Raw genomic sequence first — 27,994 nt, 5'->3', positions numbered from 1 at the left:
CTTCGCGTACACACGTCACGTAGGTGCGCGCATATACGCGGCGGACAGTAAATTATTTGTATTTCTTGCCGGCGGCCGCAGGGCGCGCGTCACGTATCCGCCGCGGGCGCCAACAGGGGCAGAAATATTGATCATTCCGTTTTGGTTGTTGAACACGACGCTCGTCGGATTTCAAAGCGGAGCCGTTCAGTGTGGGCCTCTCGCGTTCGGGGGTACAGATGTCGTTCGGAGTTGACGCCGCCGCCGCCGCAGCGTACAACGACGCGTGTGCAACACCAGTCTGTCGCGGTCGCCGCCACGACTTACGCGCCCGCTGAACGCGCAAGTGTGTGACGTTACGCTGACCCGCGCCGCCCGAGCGCAGACAGCCAGCCGGACGCCGCCGCGACACCCTGCACGCGCGAACGACGTACGCACCGCCGAGCAAACGCGGATCGCCGCCCCGTCGGTTCTTCGTCACACGCCGGCCTTACGAGTAACATGCGCGCCGCCACCGCCGCCGCCGGAACAACCGCAGCATCGCGACACGGACACCAATGATCGTATACCGCCGCCGTTGCCCAACGCCACAAGGTCGTGCTCGTCAACTCGGCTACTGTACAAGAAAAGTGAGTACACGAGTACTACGTCGTCGATCGTATACTGTATAAATGAGCGCGTCGTATTGGGTGCCATTGAGCAGGTTACGTTTCGTGTCAGCCGTACCCGGTCGTGTACGGGTCGTCATCGTACCACGCGCGCGGTTTGAGAACGATTCCGAAAATTTGAGGAATCGTGTGAAGACCGTAACGGCTGTATCAAAATTTATTCCAAACGATAAAAGATTCCTAGTGAACCTAACCTTTACGTTTGTTTGGTCTCGTTATGACGAGATCGTAATAATCGCAGTGCGGAAAACACGATGCATTGTCCTCTGGGCGCTACCGACGACTTGAGCCAAAATTTTCACAGCGTCCTAAAATATTGCGTTAAAATTCCAAAACGTATCTCTAACGATCTCGCGGGCAAATAAACCACGAGTCCGAGTCGTCAGAATATCAAGTGCGACAAGTCCAACAACGTGTAAAGCGTACAAACTAAAAAACGTATATATAAGTTTATCCATTAGAATAATACTACAATAGAAATATACATATTGTACAGTGTAACGTGCAGTACAGGCATGACATGAAATATCTATAGATGGGATTGGGATGGGAATATTATGCAAATAAATTTGTCGCGGACGATTTGCATACGTTGTAGATATAGGTACGGCTGTATAAAATATGTCGTGTTCTGTCGCATTATGTTTTGGATATTAAAAAATGATTTCTGCCTATTTTTTAAATGACGGTTTTTTGCCTGGTTCGTTTTTAGCTTTATAGCTATTAGTCTACGACTAAAATATAAAAAAAAAATTGTATTTTATATGCACCATGCGCACAATACTCGAGTTGCTCTCTATATCTACACAGCATACTTAGGTATTTTACCAGACAGATTACTCGATAAATAATTATGTGCATATTATACTTTATACTATAATCGTAGTAGATATGTAGATAGATACATCGACGTGATTTTCAAACGCCGTTTAACCGCAGAAAATGTGAAATACGATTACGAAAACACAAATAAAAAGAAAATAACCTCAATAAAATTTAAAAAAATAATAGCTAGATACAGTTAAAACAAACATACTAGTGTTTGAAAATCATAAATAGCGAACTTGTAATAGGATTTTAGTGCTTGTATATTATCTACCAAATGAAAAAAAATATTTTTTTTTTATTCGTCTATTGTACATTATTTTAAATGTTAACAAGTTACAAAATCTTATGAAAATATTCCATTAAGTTTTTGCTACGTTAAACGTGATAGTTAATTCAGCATAGATAGATACAATTAAAGTTTCATTCATTATTTAATAATATGAATCCGGATAATTTGCTGTGATTTAGAACATAATTTATTAAGGTAATAATATATATTTTATTAATTTATGTATAAATATATCCACTTAAATATAATGGACATTTTTTTTATATTTAATTTTAGCATTTCCATATCGATTTATTTGCACCACATTTCTCGAATATATAGATATAGACTTTATATTCTATTTTTTTTTTTGCCACGTTCACTTTTTATGTTACTAGAGCCACATCATCTGGGATTAATCTTTTGACTAGTCATCGAATAGTTTTAAATTGTTAAAAGTTTAAAATTCAATATTATATTGCTTACGTCATTAAAACACTCGATGATTGGTTAACTATCATAGAAAATGCAAATTTTACTCAGAGATAAGCTTAGGGATCGATTTACAATTACATGAATGATAATGAACTTTTATTAGAAGTACCTACGATCTAGTATGAATCTATTATAAAAACCAAGACGGCAAGACGGATTAGTATATATTTTCTGTATGATAATAACCATATCTATAATAACTGGAAGAAAAATTATAAACGTTTCGTTAAACATAATATATCGTTTTAATGTTTAAACTCGTATATTATGTGCACCCGTTATATGAGTGCATGGTGTACATAAGTGTCACAGATAGAGCGAGAAGGGTGTTAAAGGATGGGTGATATTATTACGAGTTACCTATGTCAAACATACACTCACATGAAATAAATTTGACACTAGATTATGTCGTAGAGTATTTTAATTACTGATAGGTGGTAATGTGTCATAATTCATAAAGTTTTGCTCTACTGGTGGGTGTACAGAACGGCAATTACGACCCTAATAATTGTTTATTATTGTGTTTTTATTCTTTAGTTGTATGTATTGTGTTGATTAAAAAACATAGAGAAGACAATCAACAACATATTATATGGAACTAAAATCGAATTTACTTGCATCGATAATTTAATTTTAAAATTGTTAGAAATCAAGCATTGTAAACCAAACAATGACTTCTCTGTACTTTCTATTGACATTTTCTTTGAGTCGTAATGAACGAGTGGTTTACTCAACGGTATTTACTGCAAAAATCATAGAGGGTCAAATGGATGTTTACTGCTTACTACTTACTAGTTACTACCGTATAAAAATAAAAAGGAAATTTAAAGGGTCTGAATATTTGCATAATACACCAGTGTAGTTGAATGAAGGTTTTTTTATTTATTTATTATGTTTTAACTATTTTTTCAAAAGGTGTTAAAAATATTTACAAGTGGATACGATTACATTTTTGTTTATAGTATCCTTAAAAGTTTTTATTTAACGTATTACCCATATGATAATTAATTTAAAATTATAACATAAGTAGATATACTTCGATATGTAAGTATATTCGCTGAACGTTTAACTTTGTGTATAACGTATAACTCTAGGTATTGAATCTAAATAATAAATATGTGTAATCGATTCATCGTTACTTACGTCACTAATTATTTTCAGTATACAGACGACTATAGTATTTATATATATATATTGTTGATTTTTACAATTTGTCACGCAAAGTTTTACAACGATTAATATCATTGATATAATGATTAAATTACTATTATTTTATTTTTAAGGATAATATTATTAATATGGCTATTTTCATTAATAATAGTCAACATCGCAAAGGTATATGTGCCTATATATAATATACAACAATTATGTTATGGACTCGATGGGTAGGCTGGCAGGGATGGTTGCGGCCTCGAGTCATGGATGCATGTTGGTTGGGTGGGGAGGTCTGGAGAGTGGAGAGGTATGTACCGTTTTCGGATCAATATCTCATCTGCCAACGTACCACAAAACAGGACGTTACTGTCAATCCATTTTATTAATATACGATCCGTGCATACATATTAAACGTTAACCATGCATATAGACCAGATAAACGACTGTTTGATAGGTTCAATCTGTTCTGAATGCATACACTGTAATATTATATAATAAACATAATGTATTAAGTGTGAGTGTGTATATTTATACATATCTTTTTACCCTTATAACCATTAGAGAGACTTGGGATTTTTCTGATAGTTGGTGAAATATTAAATTACGAGTTTTCCTGGACGGGAATTGTGACGGGTTCGTTTATTATAAATTATAATACAGAATAGCACGAGAAAAATATTAAGTACATTTTAACTGACATGTTGAAAGTTTGAAACATTAAACTAACAAACCAATACCATACGTTTAATTAATATTAAATATTATTTTATTTTTTTTTAAATTGCCCGATTAATTTGATAAATTATTTAATCCAAACAATTGAAATTATCAAAACATTACAATGATATTAAATTAAATTTAATCTTATAAATTATTAATAATACTAGAAAAAAAAAATTATATATTTTTTTTTTAAAATACATTGTTCTTATCGTCAAATTTTTATAACGTTAGGAGGTATGCATATTAAAAACTATATAATATAATATTATAAAAATGCTACTTAACGATTTGCATTTATCTTAAAATCTCTGGTTAATTATCACAGAAAATAAATTCATTAAAAATCTGTCAAAGATATTATATTAATAAAATTAGTTTAAAAGGATTTTGAAATAGTAGCAAGATAAAATAATATTCTCATGATCAAAGCTCGGGTTTAATAGTATTAAAAATATTGAAATTTTCTTTGTGATAACTTTGTTTCAGAAATATAGCATGAATAAAACTTATTTCTATATGACTGTAAATATCAATTATCTTTTAAATTAACCTATTAAAATTAATAAATTCATGTATTATAATGAATAATGAAAACACTTTACAGAATAGAGAATGACATGAAAATAGCTGGCATGAGTAAAACGTTGGCAGGAGACAAAGCCTAATTGGTGGTGTAGACTGTAGTGTAGGAGTGGCCGACCCCAAATAATTTGAAGTGAAGGACGAAAAGTAGAAGATATGTATATGTTATGTATATTATAGTAATGAATAAATAATAAAAAAACTTTTTCAATAAGTTATTTAGTACTCAGTTTAATGATGTCATTATTATCAAATACTTGTGAAGTTCACTATTGCGGTATACTTCAAAACAATAAAAGAACAATTCTCCTGCTACCGTTAGTTTGATAAATCCAGCATAAGTTGAATACTAAGATATGTGACTATATCCATGTAATTATTATTGAAATCGCAATAATTATTGTGATCATTATTTTCAGAAAATGCCTATAGTGTTTTAAATAGTTAATGGAAATTTTTGTAACCTGCAATGACAACTCTATATACAAACAAAATAATAATCGTTTTTCATTAACTGTATAATCCTTGTGTAACCCCTTTTTAAAAATGTTATTTTCGCAAAATCCTTGTTTGATATGTATTTTCATTATAAATAATATAAACCATAGATACTGTAGAAAATTCAAGTTTTTACCTATCATAGTTTAAGCTCTACGTTAATTCAGTCATAACAAAGCCGCTTATATATATAAATATAATAGCTGTAAAAACCCGAATTTACCCAAAGAAAAATAAAAAAAACTTAAAAATACGGTACTATATTGGTGTTTATTAGTTCTAATGTATATTAGTTTACGAAAAATTTTTGTCAGACTTACTTCGTTTTGTGAATTAATTCTACCGAAATGAGATATTCATCCGTGGGGAATTGAATTTAGCATTAGATATATTTTTTAAATGTAATTCAGATTACTCTTTAAATAATTACATAGCAACGTACAACGGGTTGACGACTAATTTATTCCAATTCTATTTCTGTAAACAATGACAATCTTAACTAGAAATTATTTGATTTTTGTGAGCAAGAATAAAATAAATTTGTAAGCAACCATTTGGGGCTGAAAAAAGAAGCTTAGACCCCTCCCCCTTGACTTTCGAGTTTTTCGAATTCTATTGATATAACTTTTATTTAAATTGGTATAGTAGAGATTATCTGCAAGTTAGCAAAACATTTATTTCGTATCAATTTATATATTATAATGGGTGGGTTTAGCTTAATTATAAAGATGTATTTGTATAGTTGGAGTGTTTAAAATTATTAAACGTATGGGCGCGAGTAGAGTACATTAGTAAGATATGTAATACAAAAATTGGTCACTTTTACCTCTAAAATAAGATTTTGTTAATTAATTTTCACTAAAATATAACATTTATTTGTAATTTTTTTATAAAAATATATTTATGAACTGAATTTCAAATCGTCTTTTTATTAGCACAATGAGTTTGTTCATAATCTATTACTGAAGCTGATTTTTTGAAAATAAAAGTTTTAAGTTATCAATATTATAAATATTTTAAGAAAAAAGGATTTCCAAGCGTGTATTAAAAGGTTCTTTGTAGAAGTCATATATAGTATATAGTTATTTAATCTGAATTTCCCGCGCGCATGCCTATAATTAAAAATATCAAAAGAGGGGTTCTTTTTTCCTCATTGGTAGCTTTTATCGATTGGAATTTAACATAATAAGATACGAAAAAAATATGTTCAACAACTCTTATCATGCTCGCACGGTACTCAAGTATTTACGCCGTTATTTCGAGTTAGATACAGAATTATGGTTTTTAATTAATAAACAAAATATATATATAAATTTCAAAGATCTTTTAATATTTATTTTTTCAACACAAAATAATTATCAACATTTCATAATTTTTTTCTCATTCTTAAATTTACAGAGGATCTTACTAGTTATTTTCACTTTTTTTGGAAAAAATAATATTCATAATTAATATTTTATGTTTAAGCTTAAGCTTACGATTGTAAAGAAATTAAATAAAGAATACAAGATTGCATCAGAGGCAGAAAACATTTAAAACAGTATTAAAGTACTAAAAGTAAAAACCATACGGTCTATGGTATGAAATATCGTATTACGTGGGGATAATATTAAATTTGATCATTTTATTATTTGATAACATGTACTCAACATTTTACTGCGTTTTTTGCCGCTTAAAATTAATACATTTCTTATGGTAATCATTACCTGAAAGCGCTAAAAATTGTTTTTTAGTTTTTCAGATTCTTTTAGATTTCGGGTCATGATACTCCGCATATATATATATATATATATTCCGGAAATTTACAGTCCAAGAATGAACAGTTTAAACCTCACCGGATTCTTACAGTTCAAATAATATTTACATTCTAGAATCCTACAGTTGATACAATTATTTTCTGTAATTACAAGTGCGTCTGTTTATCGGTGTAGTCTTTATTCCCTAAATTACGGAGAAAAAGAAGGACATAATAATATAATACAATTTATTATGAAAATATTTTTTAATAATAATAAATTGGTATCGCGGAGTGTGAAATTCCATCTCAGATTTTATAGTTTAAAACTTTTAAATCTTCCTTAACTGTATTTCGTTTGCGCATTACAATTGTTCATTTCAACCTTTTTTAAAAGACTGTTGCACACCATTCGATTTTTGGTGTATAAATAGTTTACAATTGCCCGTTTACCTTAGGTAAAATCATTGCACATAATTTGCGCATTAGAATTTTTAATTATTTAACTTAAGAGTTGAAGAGATTAAGAGTAGCCAAAAACACAAGTTGTTTACTAATACTTTTAGCTTAAAATTTGACACCCATAATATTTAATTTTCAATATTATGTAGGTTTTATTTCTATTTTTGTTTAAAATGACTGTGTATTACGATAATATTGAATAAACAACTGAAGTGTAGGTATAACTCTATATTATTTAAAATTTGATTGAATAAATAAATTTATTTTTAACTGCACTTATACAGGATGATTTTTGGAGTATGGTTAGCTCTTTTTTCTTTTAAAATAATGTTGCAATTTAAAATCTGAATTCTGAGTTGAATACACTAGAAACCTAACCTAACCACATTTTTAAGTTCTTGCGTTTCTTTTTTTTTGTATTACTAAAGGAATATTATAAGTAGAAATACATATTTTTGTTTTTTAAACGATAACTTCCTTTTTCTATTGTAAATTATTTAGAAGTTAATTTTTCTGAAAATGTTGATGTATCGAAATCAAAATTTTAAACGAGTTGTTATAGAGTTATTAACTCTGCGTTCTAAAGTTATTATTGACCCAAGCTAATGGATTTGGAAAATAATAGACTGGCTATAATTATTTGAAAATGTTAGTAATTTATATTAATTTAAAATTTTTAATTAGATTTATCAAATTAAAAAAAAAGGAAAAATTATCCACTCAATAATTTATTGTAAAAAGGGGATTTTAATTTGAAAACAAAAGTTTATATAACCACTGGACACTCTGTTACTACTACAAACAATGTTAGTAGTTTTAAAAGTATACTTAAAAGTTTACTTAAAAATTTAAAAAATAGAAGTTAGAATAAATAATATTAATAAATTAAATTACGAAGATGAACGTACTTAGAAAATTAAACTGCATACTTATCAGTTATCATAATAAATTATAATAGTTATTGAACTTCCAAATTCAACTAGAATATGATACTTTTCAAAATTTTCTTATTCTTTTTTAACCCAGTTTCAGTCATCATAACAATAATGATAAACATTGTTCCTTCCTTTTTTTCTCTATTCTATGACGAGTCTCGCCACGCAGTTCCGGTTTAACTTTGTTTACTTCTATTTTTATAATTTGATCTTCCTACAATAAATATGCTCAGCTTTTAAGAAGCGTTTTTTCTAGATTACTAATTTGTACTATATATTTATATATATATTAAATATTTACTTAAGTGCTTAATCTCTCAAGCGTGTCCAAATCATTGAAGTTACCTTATTCTAATTTTCTCTATGATGTCAGACTTTTTATATAACTGGCTTAGATATTCGTTCTTTCAGATACACAATTCTCTCGACGATTTATCTATGTATACACGTAATATCCCCAACATTTTTCTTTCAAAAGTCATTAGGTTATTTTGTTTTGTATATACCGTACGGTTACATACTACATACGTTAGTCCACGTTCCACAGCCATAAATCACTGCAGGTCGCATTAATGTATGATACATGTTTTAAGTTTTTAAGGTTTTCAATAAAATTCTTTGTGTTCGCTAAGATTGTTTCATAGCGCAAATACTTGAATTCTTTCACTGTAGGGACTTAAAACTTTTTTAATATTAAGTATATATTATTATTTTCTATATACACAGTGACATTTCATAAATATTTAGACTTATTTTAAATAATTTTTACCGTTTTAAAATTAGAACATTATCTACAGTATAGATTATCAATATTGTGTTATAAGTTAATTAAAATAATTTATTATAATATTTACTATATAATATATGTCGTGTTTTGGAAAGAATTAGTTTAACATAGTCCATCCATCATTAGAAATTAAAGCTGAAATACTGTGTGATTTTAGAACCGTGTAATCAAGGAATCAATGATGTATATTTTAATTCAGATGTATTATATCCATCATTAAAATAACCGATTTAATGACAAGATACACTCAAAACTTACTATGTGACAGTGGTGAGTTCCTTGATTTTTGCATTTTCATTTCAAATTTGTATAATAAATACAAAAATACATAGCTATTGTGTTTTGACATAATTCACAATGCCATACGTATTTATAATAATTAATTTTTCATTTGTGCTTATAGTAGCCGAAAAATCAAACAATAATAATATCGCCATTATGACGGTATAAAACCGAGTATCACTGAGTTTATGATCATATTCGTATATTATATTTTATTTTGATAATTTCCCATTCATGTATATACTCATAAGTGGTCGAAAACCATTATTACCAACCCATTCACAACCCAATATTAATGTTATTACTATAAAAATATTTCCCGGATAAAACGTACCTAATGTAAAATGTTTAAAAATGCATGCCATGTTATTATTGAATTTAATATGTCATTTAATTTTACCGGTAAAAATGATAAAATGGGATGTAAATAACTTAGCAGCTAATATAGTATTATTCCATTTACACCAAATTCCTAACCCTCATAATGTATTTAGGCGTTAAATATCCGACATTTCAGTCTGATAAATTATGTTTGTCAGTTGACGTTCATTAAACGTCCGAAGGCCTTGTTTCGGATACCGAGATTGCGCTCGTGTGTCACATAATTGTGTTGGCCGGGTGGCACGATGGCGTTGCTAAGTGCGGAAGTGATGAAGTACCCGCAGTATTTGAATGAAGTTCGTTTGCAGTAGTGCCTTTTTCTCGGAAAGATCAATATTACGGAAAATACATTGGATATGGCCTATATTTTCTTCGTTGTTTTGAATAAATAAAAAAAAAAAAAATACGATACTTCAATGAATAGGTATATTGAGAAAGATCTTTAATTTCTCGTAGCCGGATTATTTAATGAGTAACAAAAAAAAAAAAAAAAAAATAATAATAATAAATAGAATAATACACATTTATACCAATATTACGTATACAGTGTTTCGTAAGAACATTCTGTATAATATCTTAACGTGTAATTACTCAGACTATAATTAAAATATGTTAATGTAACAGCTAATATAAATTTATGGTATGAATATTATCCTGAATAAAACAATTCGATAGATAAACGATAAATGTATATTACTTACAGATCATAATTTATTGGTGTCGAAATCAAGGATATGCCTTTACATCATTAAGTAATGCAGACATATTGTTTTATATACCTTTATCAATTTGTATGTATATAACACATAATATATGTACATAATCATGGATTAAATTATTTACTTTTTAAGATGTCAAAAAAAGAAATTATAACTTGTTACATAATAAATGATAATATAAAACTTGTACAAGAAATTTGCCCCACATAAACGTCACAAACCGATGTGAAAACAAAAAACATTGGAATCTTTGCACAATGCTATTAAATGTGGTTTCAATATTTAAAAAATTGATTGTCGGTGAATTTTTATAGATACCTACAATATTTGTAGTATACAAGCTTGGTCGTGTTTCAGACTTCAAGGAAAGTGGTTCTTACTTTTTAGTAATATAATTTTTAAGGGAACTATCGATATACATAAATATTCAGTATAAATTATAATAATATATTTTTTATTGTATTTTCTAATTTATTACTACAATGATATTTTTAATTAAATACTTATAATTTATCAAAAATAATATCATACATAATATGTAATATTCTTATTAAGCTATAAAATCAAAAAGCAAATTTTATATGTAAAAAGTAAATTAAAATATATAACAAGTTTTTGAATAGTCTAAATAAAAACATTATTAAAAAACTACAAGCATTTAAAAAAGTTAAAAATTGTTATCTCTCTACATTGTTTTGCGTTAATTTAATTACCTGTGCATTTATATTTTATTTTAAGCATGATATTTTTTCCCATAGTTTTAGTCTAGTCAATTATTTATTTTTTACTTCTGGCATGGGTAAATAACATGATTTTTTTTTTTTAGTTTTCATTTTTTTCCATTAAACATTTCTTGAAGTTATTTCTTTTCTGAAAAAAGATCTTTTAAACTTTTAAAAACCGACTGTGGAAATTTTGATATTTGAAATGTGCATAACGGCACTCGTTGATGAATAATACTTAAAAGAGACTTCTATAGAAAGTTTCCTAATTTGTCATTCATTAACATTAATAAAATTTTATCTCCAGTAATATTTTATAAATCTTTCGTAATTAGCTCTTCTAAAGTTCCAAAACGAATGAAGACCTCTGCATACAGTCAAAGAAGTTTTAGAATATATCATCCTCGTTAATTTTGAATAAAACATAACTTTGCGTTAAGGTTTTTCGCAGAACCTTTCCCGACAAGGAATAATTTATTATCAGCGGCCATTGATACAGATAGTAAAATAAAAATACGTGATAAAGATGCACTATAGTCATAAACCACTAGTCGACCCGGTTAGTGCCAAGAAATCAGGTAAACCGAAAAAAATTACGTTCTGTTCAAATTTACGATGTTTAGATAACTCCAGTAATTTTTTTTTTTTTATTGATCTTATTTTAAAAGCCCGATAACTAAGACCATTAGCTGTGAATAGGAACAGTAGGTTTTTATAGTGTAAAGTTAGATTAATAGAATAGAAAAAGTGTGTGCCATTGATTTGTCACTAAGAACTCGGGTGGTCACTCATCAGAGAATTAGCGACGCTGGCCGATGCTTGACCTCAGAGCACATTATAGTGATTGAGGCCAACCACCGCGCCACACCAGCCACTTCAGTAAAATTTGTTTTGCCAAACAACCAATCACTTAAATTGTAAGCTTCGGCTAAACTCATAAGTCTTAGCCTTAGGAAATTGATGTAGACATTTCGGTTTCCAGTCCAACATTCTTAGTCTTTAACGTAACGATCGTATAAGTCATTAATTTAACACATTTATATAATGTATAACTCTTAAAATTAACTCGTCTATGTATCTTATAGTTAAAGTATGCTTATAATGATGGTGTTATTATTTTTAATTTTAGAGCTTCGATATTGATGTGGTAGAAATATTGACCAACATCTAAAAAGAATCCAGAATAAAAATAAGACACGAGCGTTGAGTTATAGAAACTAAATTAAACTTATATTTGATGAGTAAAACAAAAAATAGGATCATACTAAAACCAAAATGCGTATAATATTGTTTTAGTCGGACAGAGTTTTAACTATGTTGAATTACATTTTATTACAAATTACTTTTTTTGTAATGATAAAAATTGTTTGAGATAATATCTAAAATGGTTGATAAATAATATCAATAATATCAAACCTATGCACAATTCACGAATTGCAAAAAAAAAAAAAAAAAATATGAAAAAGTAATTAAGTAATTAAATAACATGACTAGTTAACTATTTATTACTTACTAAACATATTTTGAAAATTAAATTATTTTATACTAAAATATGAAATAAAATATTTCATATTAATAATTAGTTGTATTACAAACATAGCTCTAAATTAAATTAATAAAAATAAGTGTCATGATATTTTAGGTTAGTTACATATAAGTTAAAAAAATAAAACAAAAATATGATATAATTGGATTTTTTTCAAATGTCTTTATTTTTCATAATACATTCACCACAAAGAAGTTAAGTTATTATAAATTGAGTGTAAAAAAAAAACTGGTACATTCAATGTGTATATATATATATTTTAAGGAATAAGGAAATGGAGGTATAGCAAATTACATATAATCTCTGCAGATTAATTTCTTACAATCTTATATAAAATGCCTATTAGTTCATAAACTTGCATGAATAATCACTGTAAAAATTTGAAATTCAATATTTATTTAAAACAATATTCATAAAAATAAATTCTTTATCAGTGGTCTTAAAATATTCATTTCAAGTTTATTGATTGTTATTGAAATATTTTTCAGAATTAAAAACTTTCATCGCTTCGTTCAGGATCAAAATATAAAACTTATATAAATACATTAATTATTTATAGTACAAATGATAAATAATGGTTTAATTAATTAAACAATAAAAGGACACTATATAGTTCCATTTGTGGGATGCATGCGGTGCATTAATATCCCATGGGGTTTTTTTTAAACAGTGGCAACCCATGCAATTGTTTTATTTTATGACTGAAGCGAACGGTTTTGGTATTGATTATTATATTATATATAGGTCTATTGTTATGTCTTATGAAAAATATAATATCAGTTTATGACATCGCTAAAAATAACTATACTCACACCAAAGTACTTATTTACAAACAATAATATTGTTCTTTCTTTATTTGGTATAAATGTGTCATTTTATTACATTCATGTGGTATAAAACAATTTTAGTTTATTTAATTATTTAACAGAATAAAAAATGTTTATCTACCTATTTATGTTATTAATGTATATGTATATTTTTCTTTTACAGAGACGTCAATAGGAATGACATGAAAGTAATTGTATGTCAGTTTGGGGTACAGCCCCCAAGCGATGGGAGATAGCGTCGATAACTACATAAATGCTACTGAATCTGACATCATGATTAAAAGACAAATGATTAGAGCCGAATTTTATAATACTTACGATGTGATGACTGGAGTAAATAATTAAATAATAATTAAGAGTTTATTTTTTAGATCATTTATAATATACATGCAACTATATATTTATTTTTCAGATTAGAATTGCATCCACTTTAGGAGGATTTTTTTTAATGATGGTTCTATTAGTATTGTATAAGAGTAAATGTAAAACTCGATCTCTCTCTGACCAACATCTTGAAGCGGTCATCAAAGCAGCTGTAGACCAAGAAGAACAACTTGCTGCTTTGGCTAAAAGAAGTTCTAGTTCTAGCTATTGCTCTGGCCATGGTCTTTGTAGATGTTCTCCAAGTAAAAAAAAATAATTTTTTAAAGTATAATGTATTTACTAAATTAATATATTTATAATTTTTTTTTATTACCAGGATATAGTATGACTGAAAACAGTAATGCTGATTGCAATAATTGGAATCGTAAATCTAAGACCTATCTGTCTGAAACTCAATACCATCCATATTCTTCTTTATCTCAAACCAGCAACAAGTTCATGAAATCATCAGTATTAGAATACTCTTTTGAAGAGGTAAGTGTCTTGCAGCGAATATGTGATGTAGTATGTAATAGTTTATTTCTTTTAAAATGTAAATCGTAAATTTAACATATGATTTCTTATCTGCTGTAATTAATAAAAATTTAATTTTCAACAGTAAAATACAACATTAAGAAAATAATTTATTAGCAATGGATTTAGGGTTAATAATAATTTATCTATATATTATGTTAAAGGTTTAATTTGATCAGTTTATAAATTAAATTGTTGGTTTATCTATAAATAAACAAACAATCCACAGACATACCTTAATAAAAAAAAAATATAGTATTTTATATTTTAAGTAAACTCTGTAAAACCTACTTAAATAAATTTTTAAATAGCGAAAATGAATTTATTAGCACTCCAAGAAGCCAGGATTAAAGAGCTTCTAAGCTGTGATGCAAACTTTATTAGGTCTTTTAAACTCTTATACTTATAGCCCACTATTTCCTCACTTATGTATTTGCTTTTAAAAGAATATGATTTAAAAATAAATGAGCTTTAGGAGCGTGCTCACTACTTGGTCGTCCCTTAAAGGCTTTTGGTTGTACTTATTATTGTAATCTTATATTTGTTCTTCGTATAAATCTTTACATTAAAGTATAATAATTCATAATTACCAATATTTGTTTGGTAAAATTCAGCATTTACTATATTTAATATAATTTTGGATTAATCTAACTATAATACGTAACATAACCTATTATTGAACTTGCAGTTTCTGTATAATTTGATTTGAAATAAATTATTATTCAAAAGTACATTTATGAAACTTATAAAAATTATTTATGTGGATATTAATTTTTTTATTTATATCAACAACAAATTATGTTTTAAATAGTTGTTTTTAAATTAATTTTAAAAATTTAGCCAATAGAAAATCATATCCATCTTAAAAAAAAAAAAAATATAGAAATAGAAGCTTTGTTTATAATCTAGTAACTTGACTTATGTAGATAAAATGTAATCTGCAGAGAATTTTTAGAGATTTTATTTTTTATAATAATTGTATTATTGAATTTAGTTAACATTGAAATTTATAAAGACTTATAAATATATTATATATTCCAAATTTTCTACTTTTTTCAATTATTTTAAAATGTATTAACATTTTTCTATTTTCGACCCTCAATAACACCAACTAGATCCAATTTATTGTCAGAAATTAAATTTACAGAACAAGAATTATTTTTAGTTCAAAACACGATGACAGGTATAAAAAAGAAAGAAAAAAAAGAACATATACCATTGTAAAACCAATACACAAATTCATTGCCGAGAATCTAAATAAATACTATTAAAGTTAAATTATTATCATTAATAAAATATAGTAAAATATTTTGTTTTATTAATTTAAGTTAGTGAAATTAAAAACTAAATTGAATTTTTATACTTTTGAATTAATTATTATTTAATAAAAATAAATTAATTTTAATTTTAAAACAGGTTGTATAAAATGTCATTTAAGTACCTAATTAATTGGAGTATTTTCAATAAAAGAGCCGTTGTGGTTTGTAGCCATTTTGAGTGATGAGGAAATGTTTTATTTAATTTTATACTGGGTTAATCAATGTTTTTTTCTTTAAAACCTCAGGCTTAAAAAGAATTTGTATTGAAAAACACATTTTGTTATGAAAGACAATTAATACGTTATTGTTAAATAAATAGAAAAATTTCATAATGTAAGACCGTAGGAAAAAATATATAATTACTGATTTACTTATTATTCATTACGAATTTTAAATTATAAAAATTATAATATTTATATGATAAGTATTTTAGAAGTGATAATATGAAACAGTTTTATCTACTTCAATTTAAATTGAATAATAATTTAAAATTTTTTAATTACTTGGTATACGTATGTATTATGAACTAACAAACAGCATAGATGTTCATCTATGAATACCTAGGTATATTTTGTTTGCTCTATCTCATTTAATAATTTATGTTTAAGTTATAAACGTATGAAAAGAATATGTAGGACAATTAAAACATATTTTGTCATGGTAAAATGAACTGTTGTGTTTTATTTTTTTTTTATTGATTAATTCACTCAAAAAATTATAGTTAGTTAAATTTAATTTTCAGAACTGTATAATTAATAAAACCTTAAACTTTTTATAGTAATGAATATAAACATACGATATTTAACTCATTTAGATTAAGAGACTTATCATATTTTAATAATAATAAAAATGTTTAAAAACATCATGTTAAATTATTTAATGAAATTAAATATCAATGGTTATTGGTTATTATAAAAAAAAAAAAAAAAAAAAATAATAATAATAATACGTCTTTAACTTTGCTATCCATGATTACATAATATGATTTATATGAATATATTTGATTAATGTTTAAATATTATTTAAATTTAACTAATAAAATTGTAATTAATCTTAAATTTACATTTTTACATAAAAAAATGGATGTAGAAATATTTTTAATGAGTCCAAAATTTATGTTAAATTATGTTAGATATATGCTAACTACCTTTTTTTACCATTCAAGGGTGGTGGTTATTATTGTAACAACCTTTTAAAATTTTTATACTTTTTTGTAGCATACCAACCACCTTATTATCTGTTTATATACACGTATAAAAAGTTATTTCTACATTAGTCTGCTATCTTTTCTCTCTTCATTAAATTTAAATTACATTTTACCAGATACTAAAAATTGGCAAACGTGGAGTTGGTTCCCGGGTCAATTAAATGTGTACGAATTGGTTCCCGAAAAAATACTGTCTAGTATACAATTGTTCGAATTGGTTCCTGAATAAAATTACTTATCAGTTTATCAGTCTAGTTTATACTGTTACAAGATACGTATATGTACAGTTGATAATCTTATAATATTTTATTAGGTTTATAAATATAATTTTATATCTAATAAATTGATTATGTTTCGTCAGTCTTGTGACAACTAATCTAGTGCGTGCGTTAAAATGGAAGTGATATTAAGTGAAAAAAATTAAAAATTCTTCGTTATTAATGGTTTCAAATATGGATTCCAAAAAGAACTATCGGGAAATATGGAACGTTGGACTTGTACAAAAAGAAAATGCAAATCGTTTTTAACACATTGACGGACAGTAACGAAAAAGTACTGCTCAGCAGTATTTTCGTTTGGTGATGTTAGAGGACATAGAGGACAGTTTTGAATATTACTGCTATAGTAGTACTGTAAAAACCGACCGAAAACTGACACTACTGCTATAGCAGTGGTTTTTTTCAATGATATCATATGAAAGAGCAAGTTGTACTGTCCCCATAAAACATAAAAGGACATCGGGCACTGATAAAATAGGGCAGATAATATTATTTTGTTGTAATATCATGAAAGCTTGCGGGAATCAATTCGTATGTTACCTGTAGACAACCCGGAAACCAACTTGTATGTTACCTGTAGACAATCCGGGAACCAATTCGTAGTCGTCCCTAAAAATTATGTATAATTTATTTAAAATAATTTTCTCTAAGTATATCATTAGTTACTATTAAATTTTATGATTTTTAATTAATATTTCCTAAACCTAACCTTTAATAATTTTATTATGTTTAGTGTCTTGTGTTTTTAAGTAGGTATAACTATATTAGTTGTTATAAATTACACTAATATTTAAATGCCATACGGTGTCAAAATAAACGAATAAATAAATATTTATTTCATACATCATAATGTATGTTATAGCTATACTAAAAAAGTTTTAATAATTATAATTAACCAAAAATAGTAAAAATAGAGTTTACCAACTGTTGATATTTTAATCATTTTGAAAGAATAAAGATTCTTCTAACTTTTATTGAAAAAAAAAACGGATGTCATAAAAACTAAAAAAGAATAATAGGTATCCGTAAAAGTTTGATAAAAATATAAAATAGACAGATAATCCATTGTATTCCATATTGTTTTTGAGAAAACAAAATAAGTACTCCATATTTGAATTTAATACCGTATTTTTTTTACAACTTGTTTAAGGATTTTTTTCGACACCTTGTTGTTCAAATGTATAATATAAGGATTTAAGATTCTAGATCAATGTTTAATCGTTTGATTCCAGAAAAAATAATTATATCAAATAAATATTATAAGTTATATAATAGATTTTTAGTTTAATGGATATTATTGACATTTTAATGATTTTTGTATTTCTAATAATTATATTACTTATTAATGCATTTTATTTTATTATGGTTTTGATTTTTTGTTTGTCGAATAATACTTTAATTTAAATTATGTATTAAACGATAAATAGTTTAATGGAAAATTAATTATTGAAAAACTCAAAAAATAACAGTTTCATTGCCCACTTTTGTAGAAATTAGTTGTAATAAAATGAACATAAAAACGAAAAATTCTTTACCATCATAAGATATTTAATAAGTATTGATTTGACGTGAAAAAAAATTCAAATACATTTATAAAATATTAAATTCAACAAATAAATTAATTAATAATTATTATACACAAATTAGCTAGTATTTGTATAATATTACAGTTAATACCTAAGTATATTTTTAAGGAAATATATTAAGTCTATGGCTTTAGAAGTTGAGTATTTACAATAATTACAAAACTTGAATGTGACCCAATTTTATAAAATCTGACAATACATCATTAATTAATTTAAAACACCATGTTGACATTCATATATCGATACACAATTCAAACTTTTATTATAATTCAATCATGTATGAAAAATCATAAAACATCCATAAAATATAATTTTATAAAAACATAGATAAATAAATAAAATGCATACAATAATTCATAATTTGTAGTTTAGTATATGTACGTATATAAAGTAAAATGGTTTGTATTTGATGTTACTTAATTAGTTTTAATTGATTTAACATAAAGTTGAAGTGTGCGCAGTATTATTATATTCTGATTAATTTCACTTTTATATGATATAGTATTAGTAATTATACTGATTCAGTAGCATTCAGATGATTGATCAAAGGAAATTTCTTCGCAATTCGTGAACATTTAGGTGATATTATTGTTTATTGATATTATTCATAGACCACAATCATAAAAAATAATAATACACACAGAAACGTATTCATCATCAATAGAACAAATAAATAATTTATTTTTATAATAAATGATAAATGTACATAGGTACCATGTAGTTAGTAGTAGTAGTAAAAAATATACAATATAGGCACATGCTGTATTTACACTGTACAGTGTACTATGTACAGCTGTATAAATTAGTTACTAAATTTACTTTTTTAATAATTTTACCAACCGACGTAATGTAAAATTATGTGGATAAGTTTTATTCATGAAATAATTTTAAATAAATCTAAATATTTTGAAAATTTCAATAAAAAAAACACAATAATACACAATATTTACTTTATGATTTTTATTAACAAAATAATTAGCATATTTTCATAATTTTAACGAAATTTCTCAAAATTTTAATTTTATAAGTTTTTTTGTTTTAAAAACAAAAATATTATCAGTATAAATTGAAAAAAAAGTTTTACTTTAAACTTATAACCTAATCTAACTTTTTCTCATCAAGAATAGGTTACAATGGAGCAGTATACACTTGCTTTTTTTATTAATTTATATTAAAACTAGGTACCTATTAATAATATTATAATACGGAGACTAAACTTGAAGATAAATTTCAGTTTAAGTTATAGTAACTTATAATTTAAAAAAATAACCACTTTGCACATTTAATGTGTAATTTATGTATGTAATATAATATAAGTCAAAAATAAGTTATACCTACTAAATTATTATAGTAACAATACTCAAATACTATCATAATTACTTCATTAATTTGTAAATTACCTATGCAATTAAGTTGATTCATTCACAGTAATTTTTTCCGTGAATATTTTTTTGCCTTGGCATTATTTTTCACTTTATTCTGTATCTTTTATTCCAATTTCAAAATACAAACAAATTACAATTGTATATAAATAAAAATGTACAATAAAATAAAAATAAATAAATTCTTGAATTACGATAAAAACTGTATACCTACTAAGTATTAAATATGACATTCGTTTTTAGAGTTTAGACGAACCTAATTACTACTCTTGAGTTTTAAAGAAATCATTGAGATTTTACATTAAAAACGATTATTGATTTTGAATTTTAATAAAATTAATATAAACAGTTATGTATAAGTACATGTTTTATTTATTGATTGTAGCTAGTGGTAGATATTTATCAATATAAAATCGTTTTGTATTAATAAGATAATAATAAATTATAGCTCATACATGTGTTTTAATTACAATTAGGATGAAGATGATAATATGGATAATGATGATATTGAGGACGTATGTAGTAACCATGGTTACCGTGTAGCTAAATGGCTGGAAGTACCATGTGACCAAAAGTGGATTCCAAGAGGAAATAGTGCTATAACGGTCAGTAGCAACGATACAAGTTACTTGGAAGCTAGAGGATCATCGTTGATTATTGGACAGCCACCATCTCCATTGAACCATCCACCACCTGCCGGCTACCCGCCATGGGAGTTTTATTATCCCATTGACATACAGGTTAGTAAATACTAAATACTTGTATCCCAAAAACTGCTATGGGTTATACATAATATTATCTTAACTAATGCACGTTATATGAAAAAAAAAATTATTTAATATCCGTCTACCTATAGGCCATATAACCTAACCTAACCTGTATGCATTAAGTAATAATAGTAATAATTACATAATAATTATTATACTATACTTAATTCTTATATGTGTACAATGTATGCATGTATTAATTAATTGTACGATCGATGAAATGCGACGAATAGTTTTTGTTTTCATTAGTCAAATTACTAAGTCTCCAAATATATTCGATGATGAATTCGCGTTTAATAATTATTATATATTTTTTGTTTATAATCATAAACTGATAAATAGACATCTAATAGTATTTATTTTATATGTGTACCTAAAGTATCATAGTCCAGCGCTTATATAATATTGCGATTTACTCGTATTTATCTATATATTCATTATTTAATATTGTAGTAGTAATTAATTTTGTTTCAAAATATATCCATTAGTTTATTCACCTTTTATGACACGATATTTCATTAAGTTTTTAATACACGAGATAAGTGAACAAACAATAACGTCTTTAATGTTATAACTAATAATGTATTACACATTGTTCTTACCGACTACCATGCAATCACCAATGAACTATGATTAATTGCGTCTTATTTATTATTTTTATTATATATTTATATCTATTCACATTTTATTTTATTGGTTTTCGGAATTTTAGATAGTGAAAATCCCAGTATTTAGTATCTACCTACATTTATTTTAAAAATAAAATCATAAAAACATTCATTAAAATCACAAAAATTTCCAGATTATTTAAGCGATTGAAATTTAAATTTTAATAAAATTTTGTGTTCAAACGTATAATTATATTTTTGTTATTATAATTATTATTGTTATTCAAAGAATATTAATCTTGAAACTTGAAACTTTCCATTATTGCTTAAATTATTATTATTTATATTTGCAACCAAATTTTCAAAATATTTAGATAAATTTTAATTCATTTATATTACAAACCCATTCACACCATCTTACGGTATGCAAGTATGAACTTATAAGTAAATAAAAACTAGTAATATTAAAATTCGTAATTTGATTAAAGTAAAAGTGTCACTGCGTTGAAATATTATTGGTAAGGACTTGAATAGAGCGTATATTTAGTTTAATTCCGTTGCTTTTTGTTATTTGCTTACGTTCTTAATGCAAATAATATATTACCTATGCATATATTTTTGCACCTTACAAATATTTACAATTGAAAAATATTGAGTACCCTATCACTTTGACATGTCGTATAATATTATTATTTTAATCATAATCAAATATTACCTATAAACTATTTTGAACCAATTACTTCTTTTATTAATGTTACCATAAAATATAATGGACATAAATAGGATTACATAAAATATACTAGCCTAGGGAACTTCTGCCTTTTTTATGTTAAGCTGAATAAAAATACGTTTTAACATTGCAGGCCAAAATTGTCTTTTGGAAGGGAAAGGGGTAAATACGTAATGATAATATTATGATTTTAAAAAGAGAGAAGAAATTCTATTATTATATTTCACTACATTTTACAATAAAAAAAAAAATCATTTTGTTATTTTATTTGCATTAAATTCGATTGATTTTCTCACAATAAAAACTGGTTACTTATTTATAGCCTGGATTTTGGAGTCAAAAGTAATAAAAGTATTAAGTTAGCTTATTAGGTTTGTTCAAAAAGTTTAACAGTTAAATTGAATAACCTAGCGTCGATCTGTATTCATTATCACTGAATATAACAATACATAAATGGAATTATAAAATATTTAATTAAATTAGTAATTTAAAATAAATGTATTCCTTTAAATTTTTAAATTTTTGTTAATGACTAAATTAATTATCAATTTTTAATAAATATAAATAGATAATGAACTGTTGATTAAACTTTTAAAGTAAACAATGTTATTTGAACGATCAAATTATTTACCATTACATGATACAATATGCATAATTTATTTATATATTTTTCTGTGCCGAGTGATATAATTTAAATAGCGCAAGCGCATGTATATAATTTTAATTTTTATATTATATATTATATTTATTCATTAAAAATCTTTTAATCTATATGTACAGGATTTTAAAAATTAAAAAATATTTTTGTGCTTGAAGTTTTAAGTAATTTTAAACCAATAATAAGTTGAACTGCATTTCCCGCTAATTCCCGGGTTCTCCACTCATAATAATTTAATCTTGCAAGTTACAATTAATCATATGTAATATGTATAAGTAAATATCATAATTTCTGTTGTGTAATTTAATGATTTAATGCTAAAAGTAGGTTAAATTGATTGCCAAAAGTCGTAAATGGGTCTGAGATCTGTTTGCAAATATTCTATAAATATAAAATATTTTGAATTATTCAATGGTATATTTAGCATTTCTCTTGTAAAGGTAGTGTAATACATAACACAATAAGTGAGACTTCTGTTTAGAAATACCAAACAATAAACTTTTTTTTTTTCAAATTACGATTTTGTAGTGTAGGTACTAAAATAACCTATACATATAGCATGTACAATATGAATTTTTATCGTATGAAAACATATTCCAACAAAGTATGATATAAAAAAGAAATAAATAAATAAATAATAAGCAACATATATTTATATATTTTATTGCCTATATATCGTGCATAATATATCGAGTAAGAAGATCGATATTCTGGAAGGAGTGTCGCTATTAACTTCTACCCCTATAAACACTTTACCTATAATAGCTCCTCAGCGTGTCAGAACTCAGAACACAGTACTGCGACTGGGCTCAAAACTATTATTATTCACTTTGGCACAAATCAATAATAATAACTATTTTTAGGGCTGGGATTTTGATTTGAACGTAGCTTCATAAGTTTAAAATATGTTTCAGCCGTGTCATGACGATTATTTTAATGATATATTTTTTTTATATAGCTAAATTTAAATTTTTAACAGTTTTTTAAATTTTTTTAAGTTTTCAGAATTTTTTTCATAGTATATTTTCATATCGACCGTAAAATAAATGTACATTGTTGTACTGTGTACTCGTAGTTTTAATAAATCCCAATCTATCATTCGTAGAGGATTAAAAGTTCATTAACATATTAGTGGTTAGACAACATTAAACATGTAAAATGGTAACGTCACGTTGATTACATACGAATACGAGTATAGTGAGTGATCGCCGACGACTGTTTACATTTACAATTAAATTCGCTAAGGAGACGGTTACAATCATTTTGGATTACACTTCCTTAGCATAATTTTAAACCGAAACAAAGTCATCGTAGCACACAACGCGCTACGCGCCATATATCAAGATATCCGCGGTGTGTTTTCGGATCGTTTATTTGATGCGTAAAATCCTAGCCCTAGCAATAACACTAATGGTACGTGTACCGGATAAAGATTTAGGGGTGAAAAATATGCCATCACAGTGGCACAACAGTGCTGCGTTGAATAATAATATTCGTGTCGTTATTGTATTGCGCCGCTGTAGGTGATCCAGCCAACACCGTGCATGTCACCAAGCGGCGGAAGCCAGGAAAGTTTCTCGGACGTGCCCAGGCACACCGAACAGCTGTTGCCCGCCGCGTCCGAGCGGTTCCGGAAACCACCGCAGCCACCGCGGAAAACGGTGTCGCCGTCGTCAACGGTGGCGCCCATCGCGTGCATCCGGACGTCGTGCAGCAGCTGCAGTGACGACGCTGCTTCCACCGCCACCACGGTCAATTCGTCCGTGTTCGTCGAAGAGTGTTGCTGCGCGACCACGTCGTCGCCAACACCGCCGCCGCAAGTGCCGCAGACCCGCGACAACGATTGCGACGACGGCGCTTCGTCAACGTCACAACTGATCATCGCCGAACCGGCTAAAGGTGGGGGGACATTGACTATAGTTTGACATTTTTATTTTTTTTTTTTCAACCAACTTACTTCCGGTTTGATCGAATGTTGAAATTGCTTAGCATTTTTTAGTCTATAGTCGATTTAAAAGCAATCTACCGATTTAAAAGAATTTTCCACATCTTTGGTTTTTGATGATTTCACACGCTAAGCGCTATATATACACGATAGTTTTCAACAAAAATAATCTAATACTTTAATAATATCTGTAGAGTACGTTTTTCATAAAATAACATTATAGCGTTACAAAGGCTATAGGACATAGGTGTATAATCCGAGTTCGTTCGAGGAAAAACGAACAAATACAAAATTCGACGCTATATTGATGTATACCAATTTTTTTTCAATATTTTTTTTATGATTTATCTCATGGTGACTAAACCTATATATTATGTTATTTAAGCGAGTAGTTTTTAAGTCACATGCAAACCCCACTCGAACGCAACATTTATTCGATGTTTGTGATGCGATCCTTGTTCTAATTATTTAAAAAGGTTGATTAACTTTTTGAAACCAAGTTAATTTCATACTTTTATCGGTTTCAACTCTGGACTACTAGCAAGTCAAACTTACTATCATTTGTCAACTATTTGAGTTTTTACATTATTATTTTTGTTTTTTATTTGTTTAATTCGCCCGAATTTGGTTACAGCGTCTCGTGGAAGGCGATACTCACCGCCATCGACCACTAACCGCGGTAACGGTATGTTTCGGTATGACAGCGATTGCAACGCGGCTACTACAACAGTTGGAGGTGCCACCGCGTCTGCGGTCAGATCGTACCAAGATGTTAACCGCAGGCCGCAGCAACCAACGGCAGTCGGTCGGAACGTGATCGTTGTCCAAGCGGACGTAAATCCCGTAGCCGACTCGATCGTCAACGCCAACTCATTATCAGGGTCTTTACGCGCGCTTTACGACGCATCTAAAGAAACACTATTCTAGTTTAAAGCTAAAATATGTGTCGTATTATACGTGTTGTTCGAGAATATTGTCGTATGTATACTTTTACGTAGGCATATTATTGTGTATTGAATAAAATACTTGTGCGCAAGTATACATATTACAATACTTATTTAATATATGTATAACATATTCTGTATACATATTATACACACATGAAATCAGGGTTACCTACTATTAAACATGCCTACAGACATTCAGAGCCTCGGTCCACGATAATAGTGGCGTGAAGCTAAGTAAAAAAAAAAAAAAAAATGGCGTAGCAATCACGACTAGTGCGACTTTTATGCGCACGAAACAACTCGTTTCCCGAAACCAATATTGTGACGTCTTATAACATTTCATGAGGGTTAGAGGTCTAAAACGAACGGAGATTATTCCTGTGAGATATTAATAGATCGGTAAAGTTGCATAACCGTACTTATACCTTTAATGAAACATTCAATGTGATTGGTTGAATAACGTAGCAATATACCTAGTTATATAAAAAAAAAAATGTTTAAATTTATTGCATTTTTCATTCGATATAATTGTAGCCATTGCGTTCCACGTTGGCTGGCAGTGGTGGCGTCGATAATATAACCTCCCTCCCTCCCCAATCACATCACCATTAAACTTCCAATACGTAACGAATAATGCGTATATAAGCTCACCACCGGTCTGATTCGACGATCGTACATAATATTATACATACAAAATACGAGCACACATCTTCACTGAATGTCGATGCGCTTATATAATATAATATTTATCTATGTTAAAGAGTTTATAATAGCTAAAAAGTTCAATCTATTATATACTTGTAACAAAAAAAAAAAAAAAACAACACTTCCGTCAGTATTGCCGTACACGGTATTTTGGGCGAGGAAATAATTTAAAAATGTGATATAAATTGGAAACTAAGTTAATGGTTGTTTTATCTGTAGAAATATATCAATTTAGATTTAGTTCACGTGTGGCTGAAAGATATACCCTTAGAGTTAAGAATATTGATTTAATAGTTATATAACGATTTACAAATTAGTATTTATTTTCGCTTGAGTTGACTGAATTTGGATTAATACATTTCAACAAACTAGACAATTTATTTGGTTTCTGTTTTTTAACAACCTTTAAAGGCTATTATTTTTAAGTTTTTTCTTACGTGGAGTTAACAAAGTGTTTTTATTGATATAAACTTCAATTATTATCGGACTTTTTTCTATCGATATCGTGTTGTTTTTCCGGTTACTTGTCTAAAACGCCACCATTACCGCCAATAATCTGTTTATCGTTATGATTGAATGCCACTGTCTTTATCATTGCCTACTATTGTTGGGCTATTAAAATAGCAAAAAATATCGTCATCTGGGCGTGAAACGTAATTAATTATCTAGCGGTCCCGCAGAACCTCACCCTCTTAAAAGATTCATACCACATTCCACGATAAATCATCTCGGGACGATAATAGTAATATAATAATATATGATTCTCCGTAATGATTAAATTTTGTACAAAGGTTATTTACACATTTTGAAATCGTGTTCTTGAACGGGATCCGCATGGGAATTCTGTATAAATGCAAATAGCAAATAGTGCCCGTGTGTCGTATAATACCTATAATCATGTAGAAGAATATGAGTGTGTATCTTATGTGTGTTACTTGCATAATTTATTATTATGTCTTATAGAATACTATACTATATAATATATATGTTAATTATAGAAAATCAAGCTATGTTTGTGAGTTTGTCCCCGTTAAAAACGTATTAATATTTTTGTGATAATAATATAACTGTATTGGAGATCCGTGATATTTGTATAATCTGTAAAATATTTTTGATTTACCAAAATAATCGTTTAAGTAACGATTAACGCGTTAGAAAAAATTTGGGTAGAATTCGATTGTATACTGTGTTTATTTGCAGAAACGTTTTCATGCAACATGATTTCGTACGGTAATTTAATTTTAGTTGAGTGCGATATCTCCAAATCTTACCAGTACACAGATTGAATACAAATTCCAAATAAAACAAATCTATTGACTGTAGAACAACAAACAATTAATAAACAATAGCCAATTCCAGTGTCCATATAAAAT

At 27.5% G+C, this 27,994-nt stretch overlaps 1 protein-coding gene across 1 annotated transcript; it reads left to right on the top strand.

Annotated features, from left to right (window-relative positions):
• Positions 1 to 159: 159 nt before the first annotated feature.
• Positions 160 to 27,994, top strand: LOC112602884. Its single transcript, XM_025351228.1, has 7 exons — positions 160 to 608; positions 13,756 to 13,925; positions 14,005 to 14,218; positions 14,293 to 14,450; positions 20,738 to 21,001; positions 24,548 to 24,923; positions 25,604 to 27,994. The coding sequence occupies exons 2-7, from the start codon at positions 13,818 to 13,820 to the stop codon at positions 25,894 to 25,896; spliced, it is 1,413 nt and encodes a 470-aa protein (XP_025207013.1). The 5' UTR covers positions 160 to 608; positions 13,756 to 13,817; the 3' UTR covers positions 25,897 to 27,994.

The sequence above is a fragment of the Melanaphis sacchari genome, unplaced genomic scaffold (genome assembly GCF_002803265.2).
Source record: "Melanaphis sacchari strain LSU unplaced genomic scaffold, SCAv2.0 Contig91_pilon_pilon, whole genome shotgun sequence".
Lineage (NCBI taxonomy): Eukaryota > Metazoa > Arthropoda > Insecta > Hemiptera > Aphididae > Melanaphis > Melanaphis sacchari.
This window is presented reverse-complemented; position numbering and strand designations above follow the sequence as displayed.